Source organism: Pelodiscus sinensis, chromosome 6 (assembly GCF_049634645.1).
Source record: "Pelodiscus sinensis isolate JC-2024 chromosome 6, ASM4963464v1, whole genome shotgun sequence".
Lineage (NCBI taxonomy): Eukaryota > Metazoa > Chordata > Testudines > Trionychidae > Pelodiscus > Pelodiscus sinensis.
This window is the reverse complement of record NC_134716.1, coordinates 89183913-89205063: the sequence shown is the minus strand read 5'-3', so window position 1 is coordinate 89205063 and position 21151 is coordinate 89183913. Positions and strand designations below refer to the sequence as shown.

The following is a 21151-nucleotide window of genomic DNA, read 5'->3' as shown; positions in this document are numbered from 1 at the left end:
AAAGTCACATCACTCTGGGGAAGGAGTGTAATACTGTACCCTTCAGCAAACTGGCAAATAGAGGCTTTAGCCTTCCTTTTAGAAAAGGAGAACAGTATTTGGAGGATTTTAATTCCAGAGCTGGGAATACATTAAACAAAGTCTTATTCCATCGCAGTGATTTGCTCACATGTTTTTCTCATTGATGGCAGATTATTTTAAGAGACTTGTGGAATTATGAGATTCTACAGAAAGCAGCTTTTTTTAAAGCATCCATTTTAATTTAGGGTGTAGTCTGGTTTGTTCAAAGATGAATGAAAGGATCAGGAGCCAAGCTTGTTGATCCAGAGTGCCGGTAGAATAGTCACAATATATTTCCTTTTTTCTGTGAACCATATTAGCCATGGTCCTATAGCTTTGACATGATTTGACAAGCTAAGTTAATACAGACAGGTTGTCAGTCTACATTTGTTTATTCAAAAATAAAAAAAGTTAATCTATTATTTTAATAAATGTTGTGTGCTACTTTATATCTTCAAAGTACAGTGTGAACATTAACTGATCAATTGTTTCTCCTAACATAGAAAGGGAGGGGTCTGGCAGGAGGAACAGTTGTATTGTAAAATTACCACAAAGCAATTTGAGATAAGGAACTGAGCAACGCTGGGTAAATCTTCTAGTCAAGTTACTACTAATAAAAACAGATTCACTAGCACTTTACTAGCTGAATTACACCATGTTATCATTATTTAAGAATATAAACTCCTGTTGACTACAGTCTGGGAAAGACAGATGAAATAACTTATTATCTGGCCTGTTTAGATTTTTTTAATCATTGTGGCTATTTCAGACTTGCACTGGAGTTATAGTGGGCATGAATTATAGTAGGAATATAGAAGGAAGACACCAAACAACTGTAGTGAGTTGACAGAAATGAGGGACAAGACAAGGACCTGAAAATGTGGAATGTGGTGATAGATATTCCATATGGCGGTAAGGGAGATCAATATTTAGGTTTTTGCATTTGAGTGGATTTGGGGGATTAAATACACATCTTAAATTCTTCTGCCAAGATTTGAAAAAGTGAATGTTTTCAGGTTAAACTCATAAATCCACAGACATCTGAAATGGGGATTTAGGTGACGTACCCATTTTTGAAAATTTTGGCTTTCATCTTTAGCCACTCTAGGTTCTAACACCTGTTTGGAAATCTCCCCTTAGCTCTAATCTTCATGTTTTAGTTCAAGGATAGTCTCTCAAGATAAGAGACAGTACCTTAGTGGGAGCTTCTGTCAACATAGGCAGTATCTGTCAATACTCCGGTCAGTCTAACTGGCAGGAAACAATACTTTTTAATTGTAGGCTTGCTGAGTGTTTGACATTATACAGAGCAGAAACTAAACGAGGAGATATTTCTGCAGTTGGTCAGACTGATTTTGCCTGAGAAGCAAATTGGTTGACAGCAGATGTGATGTTTTGTGGTTATTGGCTTTCAGGAAATTGGATTGCTGGTAATAGTTCCTTGTTTTTGAGAATGGACTTTCTCCTGGCATTTAGTTACCACTATTTTCCTTTTGCTTTGTATATGCAAAGGAAAGCATCCTCTGTTTTGCTTGGACATCCCACTGGCATACAAGCACTTGATGTACAAACCTGAGAAAGCTGCCTTATCCCCACATGTTAATAACTGATTTTAATTTTATTATCCAAAGCTGATGATTCTGAAAATTGTTAGTAAAAACATCTTTGTGCAACTAAATTACTCAATGATAGAGGGGAGGTCAGAACTTCAGTACAATAAAGCATTGAGCTAAACAGCAAGAGGTCAGTGCAAGCACTTAATCACCTTCCACTTACAGCAAATTAACAGGAAATGTAACTTTTCAACACCCATCTCAGTGGGTAATCTTTATCATACTAAATAGTAATATAGGGTGCTAACGTAAACGTTATAAAACGTCAATAAAACACCAATGTTACCTGTTTCAAGGCTGACACTACTGTAGAGATAATGAAGTTTAAATGATCTTTGACTATATGAAGCATTGACCCAATCAATACATCTTGAAAGTAAATTTAATTTTGTTTATTTCAGAAATAAAAGATAAGCCTAATTTTAATTACCACTTGTTTTCCCAATCAGAAGCTGGTAGGTATAACTTCTAGCAGATAATTGATTGAGTTTAATTTCAGATTTGTTTTAACTAAATGGGGAGTCAATTCTTAGTAGCTATGTTTCATCTAATTAAACTAAGGCCTAAATTTTGCTGTGTAAATACAACTGAGAGCAGAATTCACTATTGTGTTCTTCAGTAAATCATCTTCCTAAGTCTTTCAGAACTGCAGCATGTACAAAAGATGATTACCCAGACCCACCTGCTGACTTGAACTACCATCATGAGTCAACTAAACATTAATATGAACATTTAAGAATATACTTCTAATTGAACATGAAATTGGATTTTGTGTCTTTTTGGGTCTCAAAGTACCCTTCATACATCTGGTTAAATTGCTATAGTCAGCTGCTAGTCCAGTTCTTTCTCATATACCCACATGTACACCAGCAGTGCTATCCTCCAGGCCAGAAGTATGTATTGTCTGTTTATACAATTTTATACTAAAATAATTATTTTATAGCTTGTCATGCAGCATGGTTAACTTGTTCCTTTACATACTGCTGACTTTAGTCACTATACAGAGTTGGTGAATTAACAACTTTGTTAGGGCACGTCTACACAGCAAGGAAAAAGTCTAAGCTACATAGCTTCAGCTACATCAATTGCGTAGCTTAAGTCAAAATAGCTTCATTTGGCTTTTGGTACTGTCTATACAGCAGGAAGTTGAAGGAAGAACACTCTTCCTTTGACTTCCCTTAGTCCTCATGAAAAGAGGGTTACCATGAGTTAGAAGTTGTCCAGCTTGACATTTTGAAATAGAGGCTGCTGTGTAGATGTACCCTTACAGGCATGTCTTCTTAATTCACCTTCATGTCAAATTTGGTGTGAAAGGTAAATTTCTGAAACTTGTATTGCCTTTTGAAGCAAGGTGTCCAGTGCTTCTGAAATTTACTCCTTTTAGTTGTTTTTTATATGGAAAAGGTTGTGGTACTGCCTTAATCTAATAAAAATTTTGGAGCTATTTAGCTGTTACCTTGGTAAGTCAGTACTATCTTTTCCCTTTAAATGTACCATGAAAGGTTATGAAGATTTATACAATAGAAGCCACACATCTTGCCTAGTAGTTGTACAGATTTCCTATTCTTTAGTGGATATTGCTCATCAAGATGACCTTTTCTCAACTATCATAGAAGCAGATGCTGTGTATAGCGGTAATATTACCTGAAGAAAATTTAAGTGAATATAATAGCAGTAGACAAACACCCAGTCTCAAAATCTACAGAAGTATAAATCTGTACACAGGCAGTGCAGCTTTCCTTTGTATTGTCCCATAGTTGCATCACCTCTCTAAACTGGAGTTCAATTGTTATAACGTACTACTACTATTATTATTATTAATTATTTGTAGCACTTAAGAGTCCTAATCATTGTCTTGGACCTCATTATGCTAGGCCCTTTGAGAACAGAATTGTCCCTGCCCCCAAGAAATTGACTGCCTCTCCTGGTGGTGTAAGAGTTTTAAAGGATGACTTGTAGCAAATGGCCTGCGTACAAGTTAGAGGCATTTGTATGTTATGGAATAGTTATAAGAGTGGCTTGTGTTTTACTTACAAATTGGGGTGAGGATAGATTTTTCAAAGGCACCACTAGAAGTTTTGTGCCTAGCTTCCTCCTTTGTGCTTTTAACAGTTGACACACACACCCTATCTCAAGTTAATAACTTGAATATATTTCCATGAATACATCCTAGCTTGGATGAATTAGCTTTCCTGTCAGATAATGGGGGAGAGTTTAGAATTTGGCAAGTAAGATTATTTTATAGAATCATAGTACATTAGAACTGGAAGGGACCTCGAGAGGTCGTCCAGTCCAGTCCCCTGCCCTCACGACAGGACCCAGTACCTATTTGAAGGATAGGTGTGGTCTAGTCCTCTCTGGTGGGTCCTACTTGAGTTTGATAGTTTTGGTTTTTTTTTAAATTGGACTTTTAGGAATTCAAATACCCCACTTTCTATTTTCTTTATTTCCAGTAGAATGCAAACTAAGGTCAATGGTGAAATTAAATTATATTAGAAATATTAGCTAATACAAATGTGTAATGGAAATAAAAACGTAACTTATTTATTGTCTTGTGTGTAATCATTAGGTGTATTAAAATGCATTCAATTATGTAATCATGTAACCACTGAAAATTTCAGTGGTTACATGAGCAGGGAGAGGGGAGAGAGTCTGCATGTAACTGTATGTGTTAACCAATGAGCCCAGGTTCATCTGTTAACCGTGTAAATGGATACACTAACACATCCCTCATAATGATATAAGTTCTTTGGAGCCAGGGAGATAAGCTGCCTTCTTTGTTTGTATAGTACCTCACATATTGTTGGTGCTACTAATTACAAGTAAGCTGCAAACAATTATTTAATATCTAGATTTCAGTATCTTTTTCAAAAGTACATTGACAGTCCCTTAGACCCAAATTTGATCTTTCTTACAGATTGGTTAGGAAAATCTTACATATAACATTATTTAATAAAATGCTTTCACCTCATCACAAGTATTTATTTATATTTTTAAAGACTGAAGGTGCAATCTAAGAGTCATGCTGAAATGAGCACCAATGGCTTACACAGTCTTAGGAACTGCTGTTAAACACTGCCTCAATAGTTGTATTCATTTGTGCTGACATCATAAGTGATGTTGGTACATCAGGTTGTAAACTAAAGGGCCCTACATTAGCTTCTCATTATAAAAAACTGGAAGATGGTGTGTAATATTATGAGAGAGATTGGCACCACTGCCTATGCATGGTTAAGGTTTCCTGACATTTCCCAGCATAAGACCCTGTTCTCAGTTCCTTGTATTTCTGCTGTACTTGAACTCCTCATACTGAAACTTTCTGTGCATGATGTCCACCTCAGGCAGTGTGGAGGATATTTTGTTTGTTTGTTGTTTTTGTTTGTTTTCCAGCAACATTTTTTCAATCATTTCTGAGAATGAGAGAAGGGAAAAATTTAGTTTGCACATGCTCAGTACTGAGTTGTTAGAGCTTGTTAGCTAAATTCTTCAGAATCCAGTTGCTATCTCTAGAGGTTGGGGTGGGGGGAGGGGTTATTTAACTTCCTTAACCAAGAAGCTATCCATTTCTCTTCCTGCAGTCTCCTGTCTCATTCATGACATACCTTCTAAACTCTACTACAAACAAAGTAGTGTCCTAGAGATAACCTCCTCCTTTACAAAACAGTTCTGAATGATCCTCAGAGAAAATCCATCCTGTGCATTGAAAGAGGCAACAGTCCCGTGGAAAAAATGTTGCATAGTTAAAACTGTATCATAATGCCTGTGCATAATAGAGGTGAACAAAAATTGCTCAGGCAACTTCAATTCTGGTATTTTAACTTTTGAAAACTTTCCATTGCACCCTTAATGATGTTCTTTTTACATAGGCTGGTTTTTTTGAGGGGAGGGGCAAGAATATTGATAGAGATTTTTATACACAGAGAGAGAGAGAGAGGCTATCATAAGGAAAAGGAGATATTTGTGTATGCAGACTTTTTTATAACTAAAAATCTAATGATTTGCAAGTAGAAGAATCATAAAAATAACATCAATGATTCACAAATTCTTTTCACATTACATTAGGTTCTGTATAAAGCAGTCTCCATAGAAAACAGTGACATGAATGGGATAAAATATTCAGATTCTTACAGTATTCATAATAAACACTTGCATAAAGTTTTAACATTTGATGGTGTTTCTTGGGGGCGGGGGGAAGACCATCCTTTTCAAGTAGTTTATAATTAAAAAAACAAAAATCATATACCAAAGAAGGGGATAGAGGTATGAGTAGGATTAAATCAAAGGAATGGGTAGGATTAAATCAAACAAGAGACATCAGATATACTGTACTTTGAGAGTCTCTGTAAAGCATTGCTGTTATTGAAATGAAATTGCCTTTGTTCTCAATTTTTATATTTTAATCTAAAATTTCTTTCTTCAATTTGTGGTCTGGCTCTCATCCTTAATAAAGTATTTATAACACTTCCCCTTTTAATATTCAAATGCAGCCACCCCAAAACAACACTAACTCTTTGTCTTACATTAATTTTTGTTGCACTCATTGTTAGTGTATTTGCTTCTAAGTCTCCTAAAATAATTTTCTATATCAAGTAAAGGAGCTTAGGTTGTCATTCAGTGACTTACTGTTTTATTGTTGCAGACGCTGAATAAATTCTGTTTACTAAGAGAAGGGGTAATGTGACTTAAACAAGACAGCTAAAATTCTATTTGATAGGATCATAAGAGGTGGTGAATGTTTGACATTTGCTGAGGGGAAACTGTTTTAAGTATACATTGCTGCTGTTATGTTTTTGAGCTGTCAGTCTGTGTGGCGAGGGAGACTTCTCATTCTGTTGCAATGAAAAGTGTGCGTGTCAGTGAGGCAACTGCTTTTTTAGGCGATTAGAAACTGCTTTTTTTGACGTGCAGAGCTGAAGGCTTCATTCTCTTTGCAAAATCAGTGCTGTGTGCATTGCTGTTAACCTTAAAAAGACAGCTGACATCTCTTCATGACAGCTAGAGGTGGAAGGACCCAAACTTGCAGTACACCATCCCTCCCCCCAGAGATTGTTAGTCCATTCCTTTATAGTGGTTCATTTTGGCTCTGTCATCACCAGGATGCTGCCAGTGAATGTGTGTCATGGTTACAATAGAGTGTGGTAACATATAACAGCAATGAAAGCCCAGCGGGAAAGGCTACAGATTCCAGGGTTGACCTTGGAGTAAGTATTGTCTGTCTTTAATATTTTAATGATTTCTGCATGACATTAGCTTTTGTGCAACCAAGAGCTATTAAATATATGTTTGTACTGATAGTCTCGGAACACTGCAGCCTTAGGTTGAAGGAACATGTTTTTAATGCATTGCAGTTGATTTCAGCAAATGTGTGAGCTAGAGTCAGGACATTGCGGTATATTTAGAAGAAAATATTTCTGCATATTTGAAGTTGCTGAAGCTCAGAGCATGAAACCTACTAATAGCTCACAGTGAAAGAATGTGTCTGTAGGCCATAGTGTCTGTCTTTCTCTCCCCCTCTCTGTTACTGTTTGTTTATCTCTGTGTTGCCTTTCAGAAAGGCCTCTGTCTCTGCTGAATAACAGAGAGCACTACAAGAGATTAGAGCATAATATAAATGCTTATTTGTGAGCATTCATTAGGTATGATACGTATTTTACATTTGTAACCGAATATTAATGAACTGTATTGCATTCTGAATGATTCCTGCTTAGCATCCAGTCTCTGCAGTAAATGTGTTTACCTATTTTAGCAGTATGTTTACTTGTATTGTTTTAAAGCTGATTAACTCGTTTGCCCACTTTCAGCTCTTATATAGAGAGTAGCTACATGAAAATATACAAATTAGCTATATAGTGAATATATTGGACAAAGCCTCTATTTACAAAGTGTCCGCACATATTTGTTTTAAATAAGCCAGCCAAAGATAAAATATATTTATATCTGTACATTCGTACTCTCTCAGTTTCCATATGCTATGGATGTATTTATACATAAAATAGGCACCCCAGGAAATTGCTGTTTTATCTAGTTAGATATGTTTATTTCAGATTCTGTAGTATTCCCTCGGAATTCTCCATTCTTGATGTAGGAAATATCCGACAAGTGAAAATATGAAGGAAAAGTTCTTTAGTTATGAAAGATACTACCTAAGAGATTTGGGAAGTTTTAAAGGAAGACATATATGCAAATATATAGTGTGTGCATATGTATACTCACGTACACATGGGGAAAATAATAGTGTGTGGATACACACACACACACACACACACACACACACACACACACACACACGAAGGAAATAATCCATTTTAATATTGATTAAAAGTGCCAGGATCCTTATTATAGAAAACAACTTCGTAGTTAGAACTTTGGAGTTCTCTCATTTATGCTTTTCCCATTTGAATGAAGACTCAGTACTCCTGCTCCTTTTACTTTGGAAGAGTTTGTGACCTGTAGGTACATTTTAAGATTTCAAAAGTGTATTCTAAGAAATAACATTATTAATTTCTCTCAGAAATATTTTCCATTAATAATTTATAGTCGAAGTCTCTTTTTCTGAAAAAATGGCCATTTAAATATTCTAAAACTAAATATCACCAAACATACATATATGTATTCTGCAAATAATGTGTCCAGCTATAGAAGTTGGAAAATCATTTACAACACTGTTCAACAAATATTTTTTGTTTTTGTAAAGTAAGGTAAGTACTTGTACCAAACAATATATATATTTTCCTTCTCGCTGTGCACCTTCCCACGAGTAGGCTTATGCTGCCACGTTACTCAGGTTTTGAATTATATATATTCTGTTTAAATGTTTATTGCTGTAATACTAGTTTGCTTTTTGTAGTTAAAATATTGTCATCATAAGAATTATGTATCTATTTGTATTACCTTACCCATTTTATTAAGTTTGTTTTATTAGAGTTGAACAAAAATTTTAAAGTGAGCTCTTTACCTTTAAATTGTCTCTACTTTTTTATATTTTACTTGTTTGTACAAGGATTTGGGAAATTTATACTTGGCTTCACTACAGGGTCCTTCCCAGTCACTAATCTACTTCACCCTGAGCCTCAGCAGAGGGAATGTTGAGAGTACAGGAGAAACGCATTTCCTTCTCTGTCCATAGTACCCAGGATCAGCAGCAGGGAATGTCTTGCTCAGTCCTTGCTGTCACAGAAGGGAACACAACCAGTACAGATGGAGTCTGAATTTTGTGGCCAGATTCTAACAAGTCTCTACTGAGCATGTATGAGGATTATTTAAAGGCATTTTCCCACATGAATGCAAAAGGCATATCCCTGACACTGGCAACTTCCTGCCAAATTTCAGGTTCCTGCTCCCAAGCTTGGAGATTCCCAATGAAAAGGTTGTAGGAATTATTTTTAACATGTCAAAAGAACATTTTCCCTCCTCTCATGGCAATGGCTAGGCCATTTTGTCTTGAACTCCTCCCTTCCTCCCCCTCCTTGAAACAAAACAAAAGACCCAGCTCAGTCTGAAACAGACACCCAGCATGGAAAAGTTCAGTCTGAACAGTTAGAAATTTATCAAAGTGATAAACAACTGAAAACAAGATTTTATAATAGTGTCACAAACTTGGCTGATTTTCCCCTTTAGGATTCTCACCAGGGGACAGTGCTTAGATCTGGTCCTGGATCCATTGTGCTTCTGAGCACCCATGGACCTCAGCAGCTTCATCTGCAGCCTTTTGCTCTAGTATCTTGGGCACACAATCTATCTCTTAGCCTGCAACGATCCCATTCCCTGAAAGGGCTATCTATTATATGCACCCAGCACTGCTGCTCACATGTAAGACCACCTAGTAGCATAAGCACACCCTCCCCAGAATTCCATCCCCCTGGGTACAATGGTTTAGTTTTTATCCCTTTTCAAGACCCTTGATCGTTGGCTCAAGAATGCATAAACTTTGCAAAGAGGATTTCTATATCAATCACATTTTATCCCCATGGTTTTGCTAGTACAGGTGCAGCTCAGCCTGTGGTATATCATTGGGAGTATTAAATTGCTAGCATATGCTGACCACAGGATTCAGGTAGACAACCTGATTCTGGGAGGAAAAACTGGTGACTGGTCTATCTGTGTGCTCCTTCTGTTGCTCTACAGCGAACACTAAAGCTAGAGGAATGGTGAGAGAATTTGAGATACTACTCAGTAGTATACAGAAGTGCAAGCAAAGCTAACTAGTTGGTTTCCAGCAATCATTTATGGGAAAAGTGCATGTCACTGAGTATAATCTGGCATCCATCAATGGCCCTACAATGCTAGTTTTATAGTTGAACCATTCAAAGCAGAACTATATATAAATACTCCTAAGTATTTTTAAAGAGAGTATCTAAGGTTTAATAGTCCGATGTGGTTTGTTAAATGCTTATATCCATTCTGAATCACTTAAATATTTGGCTTGGTTTTCAGAGATATTAAGCATCTGCATTTCCCACTTTTACAGGAGTTCAGCACATTCGAAAACGAGACCATGGACTCTCCCAAATTTGAAAATTTGCACCAAAGTTCTCTTGTAGTCACCTAAGTATATTTTTATAAAGTTGATGTGAAATTTCAAATACTCAAAATATTTAGTTTTAGAATCTGTCATCTTGTGTAAAGACTGTGTGTGTGATATATATAATCATACACATGAGAAAAAAGCATTAAACTGACTAAGATTAAACTAAAAAGTCAAATGTGTAGGCTTTGCCAGGCTTCCCATATTTTTTTTTTTAAATGTTATCAATTTCGTACGTGGGGTGGACCAAGACTGATGAGCCTAATAGAAGTGATAATTAGTGAATGATTATGTACCACTTCATTCAAGATTGCATTCTAAAATTTCTGTTTTAAGGACCATAACCCCGAAAGTAAATCATGCCACTTTTACTGAACCTTTTGTTTACTAGAGATGACATTATTTTAACTTTCAGTCTCACCCCAAGAAGCCTGAGCCCAACCCCAACAAGCCCTTGCAGTCCATGCAGTCCTCTGTTCGCTTTTCATTTTTGGAGGTAAGCAAGTAAACTTCCATCATTGCAGTGTTTTTTTTTGTGTTTTTTTTAAGAAGACACATTATGGTTGGGGGTAGAGTACGGCAGATTACTGAATCAAATATGTCTGTTCAATCAGGAAAGCAGGTCTACTTAAAACAAGACTTTGTTTCAACATTAAAGTAGTTTTAAAATATGGCAAAACATTGTGAGGGGGATTAAAGAGACTGAAGATGTTAATGCATAGAGAGTTGGGAGTCATTGAAAAGGATTTTTTTTCCTGTAGCTAAATTGCAACAATTGTTACAGGTTCTTATGGGTCTTCCAGTTTTTCATTTATTTTGGTGCACTGTCTGTTCAGGGGATGACAGTATGTGTGTACATTTTGTCACTGAGCTCACCTCCTTATAATGATTGTGATGGGAGATACAAACATGCAAGTAGATGCATTGGCTTTTTTTTATTTAAGTGTTTGAGTTGGATGTTATTCAATCAGTTTTTAATTAGGTTTATTCTGCACTGTTTCCCATCATATGAAAAGTCAGACGACAGGTCAGAGGGTGAAGATGATTCACTTTCAAAATTGCTATTTTTGTGTAGAAGGTAGACAATGATGTACTTTTACAAGGTCAAACAGATTTCAGAATAGGAATTTTTGTGTCCAGGACCTACACTGACCTAGGAATGCGCATAGTGATTTAGTATAGGCCTCTTGGACTGTTTCCCCTTCCAGCAGTGAAAATGTCATGGCAATAGAAGTTGTGATTGTAATACAGTGTTACTGAACAAATCTGCACTGTGAGATTTTATGTCTAAGACATCAATTTTTGTTCAAAATTGTATGAAAGAACATTTACTATTAGACAATGAAATATAATCGTACATAATGAAACTGAAGTACATTTGTGAAAGAAACAAAATTTATTTGGTGATACAGCTTTCTTCCTCTGATCAATGCCTTGCTAATGAGCAAAATTAAATTATCTTGTGTCTTGTCATTGATGTGAGTTTACAAAATTCTGCTCAATGGAGTAAGTTCCTAAAATTAATATTAGTACATTGTTATACATATCATAGATAAATAGCTATGTAATTTTGTTAAGAGTTTCACCAGATGCTCTCAGGGTGAAGAAACTTTGAAAATGTAATTTAAAAAAAATATGCAGTAATGCGTGTACTGTGTGCATTAAGCATGTTAAGTATGTTTAAAAATCTTTTGTTCAACGTGGCATGGAAGACATTACATTAATGTATTATTCTAGTTTAACATATGGTTTTCTTTGGTAAACACAAGTAGATCACCATCATCCTTCCTTCTGTGATTGAGATGACATTGGGATATGTGGTATTTTCTTTGTGAGGGTGGGTGATTTTTCCCTCAAAATTTTAAGTTTATTTTTCTAATGCTTACTGTTTGGTTCAGAGAGATGGGGTGAAAAAAGATTTATTTTTTTTTGGTATCTTAGGCATATTTTTCTAAAATATATAGTATTTGTCTGTCTGAGAGAGTCTGTTTGTTCAAGAAATCCTAAATGGTAAGAGCTAAGGCCACCAAATTTGGTATTCAGCTTCCTCTTCTTATAGCTTAAAGCAAAGTCAGGATTTGGCTGTGCCAGTCTAATGGGATATGTGTGGAATTGAATTTTTTCTCATAAAATGGGAAGGGACAGGTCTAGTAGGAGAGAGTTGTACTGCAGAATGAACACAGGGGGCAGCAAGGGGCCAGAGATTGGGACTGGGACAGCTATAACCCAATTTGGCAAGGAGTGGTGGAGGAAGGGACAGCTTTCTACTATATATTTGAGAAAGTTTGTGTGTCTGTCTGTTCCCAAACAGGGGGCATGCACCTCTCCTCCAGCTGTGCTTGAGGCAGTTGCCATGGACAGGCACTTCTCACCTGGCCTCAAGCTGCTGCAGTAAGAGAGGGCTTGGGTAGTCCTCTCTCCCTGGGGAAGCCTGCATACTGAACCCTTCATCCCCAACCCCACCCCAGAACAATGATTTTAAATAAAGAAAAACAAATCTTCTATTTTTAAAAATAATTTAAGAAGTCATTGGATATATTTGAAAGCTCTCTGATATTAATTAGCTGGTGGTGAGCTAGAGTGTTTGTCTTGATAGCAGGAAAATTTAGTGAGTCATTTTTCAAAAACAACTGTTTTCAAAAGGCTCTTATGCTGCCAAGCGAGAGCATATCACTCTGATTCATTCTGGATTGTGACTTTCTCTTTTTTGTTTTGTATATTTCTGTAAATTCAGGGAGTTCGAAAAACACAAAACAGCAAATATATCAATCAGTGGTTGGTATAGGTGAATACACATACAAGCTAAATGAGTCAACAGTGTGAGACTGTTGCCAAAAAAAAAAAAAAAAACAGGCAAAAATCATTCTGGGATGCAGTAACAGAGGTGTTGTAAGCAAGCCATGAGAAGTAATTCTGCCCCTCTATTCTGTTGTGATTATGCCTCATCTGGAGTATTGTGTCCAGTTCTGGTCATCATATTTCAGGAAAGATGCATAAAAAATGGAGAAGGTACAGAGAAGAGCAACAAAAATGATTAAATATCTAGAAAACATGACCTGTGAGGGAAGACTGAAAGAATTGGGATTGTTTAGTTTGGAAAAGAGAAGACTGAGAGGGCACATAACACCTTTTTAGGTACCTGAAAGCTGTTACAAGGAAGAGGAAGAAAAATTATTCTCCTTAACTTCTGATGATTGGACAAGAAGCAATGGGCTTAAATTGAAGCAATAGAGTTTTAGGTTGGATATTAGGAAAAACTTCCTATCGGGCAATTTATTCTAGTGCTTAAAAACCTTAAGGAAGTTGTGGAATCTCCATCTTTGAAGATTTTAAAGAGCAGATTAGACAAACACCTGTCAGGCATCCTCAAAATGATTTTGATCTTGCTGTGAGTGCAAGGGATTAGAATTCTGACCTCTTGAGGTCCCTTCCATTCTAGTATTCTATGGTTCTAGGAATACGGAAAAAGTGTGTATGTGTACGAGGCAGTGAGTAAGACTATTCTTGCTTAAAGTTAATCAGGTATATAAGTGTTTGCAGCATTCGGGTCTTAGAAAATTGTGAATGGGTAGAATTTTTGTGGGCTAGACTAGAGCTCTTGGTTGTGATTCTGTCTTACTACCCATTCACATAGTTGGACCATAGCAAGCTATCTACTGTAAGTTTCATTGACAGTAGTTGACATCACACAATTGACATTGGTCATTTCAAAGTGATTAGTATTACTCTTCTTAAAGGATACTGTATGAAAAGAACTGTTTGGGGATGATAGGTGTAAACAGATGGGAGTCAGTGGGGAAACAGGCACATATCTGCCATTTGTACCTTTTGGAAATCTCTAACTCATATAGATGGTTCAGAGGGGTTACTGAGTTAGCCTGTAACAGGAAAAACTTAAAAAACAACAAATAGTCTGGTAGCATTTTATAGTCTAACAAAACATGTAGATGGTATCATGAACTTTTGTGGGCACAGTCCACTTCTACAGGTGATCAACAGTCCGGTCATCTGAAGAAGTGGGTTGTGCCCACAAAAGCTCATGATACCATTTACATGTTTTGTTAGTCTTTAAAGTGCTACCAGACTATTTGTTGTTTTTCATATAGATGGATCTTTTTATATAAAGCTGCAAATCAGTCCTGAGGGAATTCTGTGATTATTGTATTTGGAATTATAGTAAAAATGCAGCGTTCCCTCAGCACTGGAAAAAGTGCTTTATAGAACATACAGAAGAAATGATTCCTTCCCCCAAAAGCTTCTATGAAACCACAAACAAATGAATATGAAAAACAATAGGGGTGTTCAGAGGACAATAGAAGGGTTGCAAAAAAGACTAAGAAGTTGCTTAGAAGGTGATGTGCAGAATTTTGAATTATTGATTCAAAAGAGTAATCTAATAGGCATGGAATTATTTTGGCCTTTGGGTGGGTGGGTTCTTTGGAATAGAAATGGGGAATGGGAATGGTGGATGGCTGCTGTACAAATCTATTTATATAGCAAGACCAAAATTAGCAGTGAGGGGAAGGAGATAAAGGTCTTGAAAGAAGAGGGCAAAAAGCATGCTGCATAGTAGAGGATTAAAATAAGATAGGATGTGGTTGAAGGGAGGACTTGAGGGTGAATGATAAGGTAGAAAAGGCAAAGTCTTGAATTTCAGAATGTGATGTGTCTAGGAGCTTGTTGGGTTTTGAAGCTGGTTTGGGAAGTCAGGGAGGCTGTCTGGGTGTGTGTGCGTGCCCTTTAAAATAATCTGAGGGGTAGCCATGTTAGTCTATCTCTCCAAAACCAATTCTGTCCTTAAAATAATGTCTCTGCTTAACATGTCTAAACTGCACTGCCATAGCACTTTAAATGGTGTTTAATCAGCTAATCTACTAGTCGATGGAATTTATATTGGCGAGTTGATTGGTTGATAAGGGGGGGAACTGCAGAGCTGCAGCGGGACCCCCCTGCAGCTCTGCCTTTCAAACGTATTACGAGCCGCCAGGCTAAAGTGCAGCGGGGGGGAGGACCAGGCAGAGGCTGGGACAGCTGATTCCTGGCTTGTGCCCAGTCCCCTCTGCTGTTCTTGTGCTTTTAAAATATATTAAGAGCTGCCAGGCTTGTGTGCGGTCCCACAGTACACCTCTGCCTCCCCATCTCTCCTGTGGAGATGATGCTGGTGGGGGAACTGGCTTTTAAGCTGGCTCCCCCCAGCACCAACTGCTGTGCCTCCCTGCAGTCTGTGTCTCTGACTAGTCTGCTTATGCTTATTGGATTGTAAACAAGTTGCTTACATCCCTACTGCAGCCACAGCTATGCTACTGAATCACTTGAGTGTACACACTATAGTAACATGGTAGGTAATCCATCTCCCTGAGTGGCAGTAGTTACTCCAACAGATTGAACCCTTTTATCATTTTAACATAGTTTACATTGGGCTAAGCCATCCTAACTGCATTTCATGGGGATATGGATGTGGCTATGCCGATGCAACTTTTCAGTACTGTAGACCATTTCTAAGCTTTTGAGGCCTTTTTATGCCTGTTGGCCCTGCTGAGCCAACTAGCTGAGGGAGAGTGTGTTTTAATATTCTATCGTGTGTATCATCAATGGAATTGTTTATTGAGAGCCAGTCATTTGAACATGAGCAAACTCATTAAATAATGGGATTATACAAGTGTAAATGGGGTTATAATTTGAAGTTAACATAAGAAACACCAATTTAATCTCCAGAATCTTTTTACTGGTCTGCTATTCAAAAGGGAATTACAACAATTTGACTTTCAGAGTCTGTGTTGTGTTTGTGGAACTCATAGGTAAGAAAATTGTTTAACTATTAAACAGAGTATATTGGTAAGAAAACAGAGATGATAGACTGGGAATCCTACAATGCTGTTTTAAGTAATTTTCAGAGCAAAATTAAACTTCAAGTAGTTGCACTTCACCTTAAATCCCTCAGACTATGTCTTCGCTTCATAGGAGAAGGTATAGGGATCCGAGCATCTGGGTTGGTTTAGCCCCCATCTGAGCATCTCCACAGCAAAGCCATACCTGAATTACTGTATCCTCAGTGTTCTGGCACTTACCAGTGTATGTCTCAGGGCATATTCCTGGGGAGGGGGGGAGAGGGTTGTGCTGAGACACACTAGGATTCTTTTCCAGTCAATTTTTGAAAGCGTATCTTGTCCTTGGGGGAGGTGGTGATATTGAAAAGGCACTGAAGGATTATCAGCAGTCAAGGAATTTAGCCTATGTTCTCACTGCAAAAAGTGGTAAATTCCAGCCCAAATGAAAGAGGATCCTGGGTTCTAATCCATATCCCCAAATGGGTAAAATAGTCAGAGCTTAAAGCATCACAGTACTGGGTAAGATGTTTGTCTTTGTGGATGATAGTGGGGGTTGGTCTAAAAGTCAGGTAAACTGTGCAGTGAAGACATACCCTCAATGGCTTGGGCCCTGAATGCCTTAAAATCATTTTTATGGACAACCTGAAGCTATGTAAATAGCTTATAGCTGAATACAAACAAATTTGATAGTCTTATACAATGTTTTAATCTGATTTTTTTTCTTCATACAGTTGAGGAGGCAGATTTAATAAAAACTGTGTATTCTAAATGGGGAAATGATTAATGGGAGAGAAAGCAATCTTGAAAAATTGCCAGCTTTCACATCTTGGAAATGGTGCTTTAGAGTGATATTTATTTTTTAACTTTTTAAAGAATATATCTTCAGGTGCTCATCCAGTGCTCTAGAGGCAATTATTTCCTTGTGGCAGTCTGAAAACTGCTTTAGCTTTTTCTTTTGTAAGAGATAACTTGTCTGAGACATTTTAAATGCTATTCTGTTGATCCCCTTTCCCTTAGCTCACATAAAGATTTCCCCCAAAGTAACTGTCTGTTAGTTTTATTATAGAAGCTTATGATTGTCTGGGTTGCATTTTATATAAATTTGTTTATTGTGAGATTTCTTACACTGCTGCAAGTTAGTGACTTAGATTAGGCAACTGTTTGGAGATGGATAAAGAATTAGTTGAGTTTGATTAGCTTCCATAGTGTAGCCAGCACTGCAAAATGGTTGAACATTTGGTAATATTAGGTTTGTGATGTTGATGGTAGTAAAAAATGTTACTGTTGTTCTAAAATCTGTACAAAAATCTGTATGCAGTTATAAAATGACCTGAATTAAGATCTCCTGAACTACTTAAGTGTTTTCTAAAGCAAAATAGAGAGTGAAAATCTTCTGGCAGCATCCCTTTCTGAGATTTACTCTCAGAATTTTGCTTTTTAAGATAACTTGAGATACTGCTCCGATTACTTTACATATGACTTGCTGGCTTATTTTTGTAAAAGTGCTTATCTGCTAATCCATAAACAGTTCTGCTTTACAAATTTTAAAGAGAAAAGATCAGTTTATCTGAGCACAAAATATGAAACTCCTTGACAGCAAAACCTGGCACAGTTTTATGGCATTTTGTATGTGCAGTGGCCATTTTATCTACATGACATTAAGTAGTTTAATATGTGCAACCACATAGGATGGCTATGTTTGGCTTCCCTTAGGATGAACCCAGTGTTTTCTTCCAACTATTGCAAATGATATTACAGAAAAAAAAAGAAACCTTTTAAAGCTTATTTCTTGACTTTTGTGTGATTGGTAAGAGCACAGTGAACAAACTGTATAGAACAAAGATATCAGAAGAAAAAATAATCTTTCTTGAACTGTCAGTGAAACAATAATTCCAATGGAGTTTTGCAGTGTTGGTTAACTTTACACATTTTAGAGCATGTCATAGGGCGGAGGGCTGAGGAAACACAGCAGGGGAATGGAAGAAAGAGGATGGGCACATCCACTAAATCCTGCATATCACAGGAAACTGCATTGAGCACATGCTCAGTGTTGCTTAGCTTCCCTGTAGGAGCCCTATGCCATAACTGGAAAAGGAAGATTTTGAGGAAACTCCCTTGAACAAAGACTGCAGCTTGCTAATGTAAGCGGGGGAATGATCCCGCTCTTGTGGGGAACTTTCCTGGCTTCTATACACCCCGGTGAAATGAACCAGCGAAAGGATCTGAGTCCCCGCTCCCACTTCCTTTACCCCACGGCTCCCTGATCCTGAGGGCTCCCCCTCCACTCTCCTGAGTAGCAGAGCCCTTGAAACCCCAACAAGGCTGGGCCCAGGTTTCCTGGGGCTTAATCCCTGACCTTGTAGTCACTAGGGGCAGGAGTTAGGGTGTCCCCACTCCGAGGTGCTCTCTTTACACTGCAGGCCTTCTTGGCCCAGTGATCACTTCATAAGGTTCAAAGCAAATACAATTTATTAAACATCAACTGATTAAAGAGAATAGAATAAGAAACAATGAAAATGGTTAAATGAGAACACACAGCCCTGCTCTGTAGCACAGGGACATCAACACAGCAGCCTGCAGAGTGTAAGGACAGTTCACAGTCTCTTCCTTAGAAGCCCTGGATGTGCTGCAAGGGGCTGCAGGCTGGACACGCTTGCACTGGCAGTGACCACACAGCCTCAGTCTCTAAGTGGCCAGACCCCTCTCCCAGTCCAGAGCCTTTCCGCACACTTTGCAGGTCCCAGTAGCTCACCACATCCAGCTGCAGGCTGTGCTGCTTGGCCAGTTCCAGCTCCTTGTGTTGTTTCTCTGTTCCTTTTGGCTTTCTGAGCACTGCCAGTCTGCTGCTCAACACAGGATCTGCACTGCTTGGCCTGTCTGTGTCTGGTTCTGTCGCTGCAGGACTTCTTCTTGTACTCCTCTTTCAGCTCTCTGTCTTTTCAGGACCTCTTCTGCACACAGCTTGTTTGTTCAGAGACAGAGCCAGAACAATCTCCACTTACAACCTGTCAGTCAGGCTGAGCTGGAGTGTTGACTGCTTTCCATTGTCTCTGGGGTCTGTCAGTCTCATGAACCATTCCCCTTCTGAAGCTGGTAAACCAAAAAACTCCCACAGAGTTTTAGTAAGGGGTAACAGTCCCCTTACACTAAGCCTGAGACATTAGGAAGAACATTTTTACCTTCATGTATGTGTTTATAACCTTTCTATCTTTATTCCTTACACTTAATGTCACCTACATGGATAATTTTAATATCTTCTGTGAATGTTAAGAGGTAGTGGGAGCGCATTGCTCAGGGACATCTCTGAGAGGCAAAATACAGACTGGTAGAGCATTGAGGAGTTTGCTGGTGAGTAAGACAGATTGGTATGGCAGGGAGCTGGTGTGCAGTCTAACCTCCGGCAAAGCTCCTACTTCCTGAGAGGCAGAGAGGTAGCACAGTAGCTCACAGCTCTGACCCCAGAGTGGATTGCATTCTTGTCTTCATGTCATGGTGTCCCTAAGGTTAAGTATCTGCATGCTTATCACTACAAGGTAGCCAGTGACCACATGGTTGATATTAGCACATTGCTGCCATGCCCAATTTCTGTACTGGCGCTCTCCCCAGGTCAATACCAGAGAGCTATCTGAACTTACAGAGGTTCATAACACCACAACTTACTATGTTGCTCTTTGTGTACATTTGCAATGTGTGGGGCAGTTTGTCCAGTCTTATGATTGGGAGGAACTGGTTTAGACCTGAGAAATTTACTTCCTAGTGGTAATCCATCTTCCAGGGTGCTGAAGGTATGGATCCTTGTCTCCCTAATTCGTAGGATTGACAATCGCTGCATTTTGGAGGGCAGTGTTCCTTTTCCATGCCTCTGCAGAAGCAGCTGCCAGGAAATGTTGGCAGGATTTCAGAGACAGCTGTTGGGCCAGAGAAGACTGAGCGAGCAGCTTGGAGTTAGGAGAAGCCCAATGACAGTATTGAATGGGCTTATGTGGGCATGGACTGAGCTATTGCTATTTTTAATGGCAGATAACCCTTACATAGACCAGTGCTTCTGAACCAGAACAACAAGAACACTGGTGAGATCATACTGCACTGCAAATATGGGATGGCTATCTTCAAGCCCTGAACTTTTGCAAGAGGAAAGATATGTTCCTGGAATTTTGTGAGAAACTAGCCCTGGCATGTGAGTGGTAGAGCACCAAGGCGAAAGAGCCAGTAACAATCTAGTTGCTATCACCCTGTGGAAACTGGGAATCCCAGATTGCTAAAAATCTGTTGGCAATCAGTTTGGCATTGGGAAATCTACTAGTAGTGCATGCTTATGGAGGTTTGCAAGGCAGTGGATGAGGTGCTCTAGGCTTGTCACAGCTGGAAATACTCCTGACATTGCAGAATTTGGGCACATGGGTTTCCCAAGTCATGCAGATGTAATGGAAGACCCAGACCCATCTGATCTCAAACGTGTATTAACAGGAAAAGATACTTATGCTATTCTTGTGGGATACTGTACTATTTACATAGACAACTCCACCAGAAACTCTGGTGTATGGAAAACTATTAAAATTGTAAAGCTACCAGATTAAATGCTCAGAGGTTCCTGGTGCTGCTTGCAAGGTTGGGTGTGTAGTGTGAATTGTGTTTTTCTGTTTTAGGGAGCAGCTTTGTGTGTGGTTTCAGAGTCTGAATTCTAAGAAAACTTCCAGCAAGAGTGTTTGTCAAACTTCTATGTGTGTGTAATAAAACATGTACTTGCAGGGTTATTCATTACCAGGGCATTCTGGAACTCGAGCTTGTTTCAACATTGTTCCCCCTCAGTAACAGAGGAGAGTGGTGAGGTGTTTATGGCAAATTTGATTTTTAGATGACATGGCGTACCCTCTGCTGTCCTTACCCTGATGTGCACTAACACGACAAAGTAGTTTAACTACATGTTTGAGCAGGTACAGGATGGTTATAAAATGTGCTTTTGGCCAATTACAAGCAAGACACCATCACTTATTAACCCATTTGGACTGTAGTATCTTTAACACCATAATTGTGATGGGCACTGCTATGGGGTTGACTGTGTTGCCGACAGTTATGATTGGGCATCTGCTTGCAAACAACCAACAAATTAACCTATTATTGCTGCA

At 38.3% G+C, this 21151-nt stretch overlaps 1 protein-coding gene across 7 annotated transcripts in view; it reads left to right on the top strand.

Moving 5' to 3' along the window:
• The window catches only part of MAST4 (microtubule associated serine/threonine kinase family member 4), a 443735-nt gene that overhangs the window by 233699 nt on the left and 188885 nt on the right, over positions 1-21151 (top strand). For 3 of the 7 annotated variants that reach the window (XM_075932353.1, XM_075932354.1, XM_075932357.1), the window contains one exon: positions 10613-10693. The exons of the other annotated variants lie outside the window; for them this stretch is intronic. In XM_075932353.1, the coding sequence (XP_075788468.1) occupies positions 10613-10693 (81 nt within the window). The remainder of the gene's footprint in view (positions 1-10612; positions 10694-21151) is intronic. 7 annotated transcript variants of the gene reach the window in all.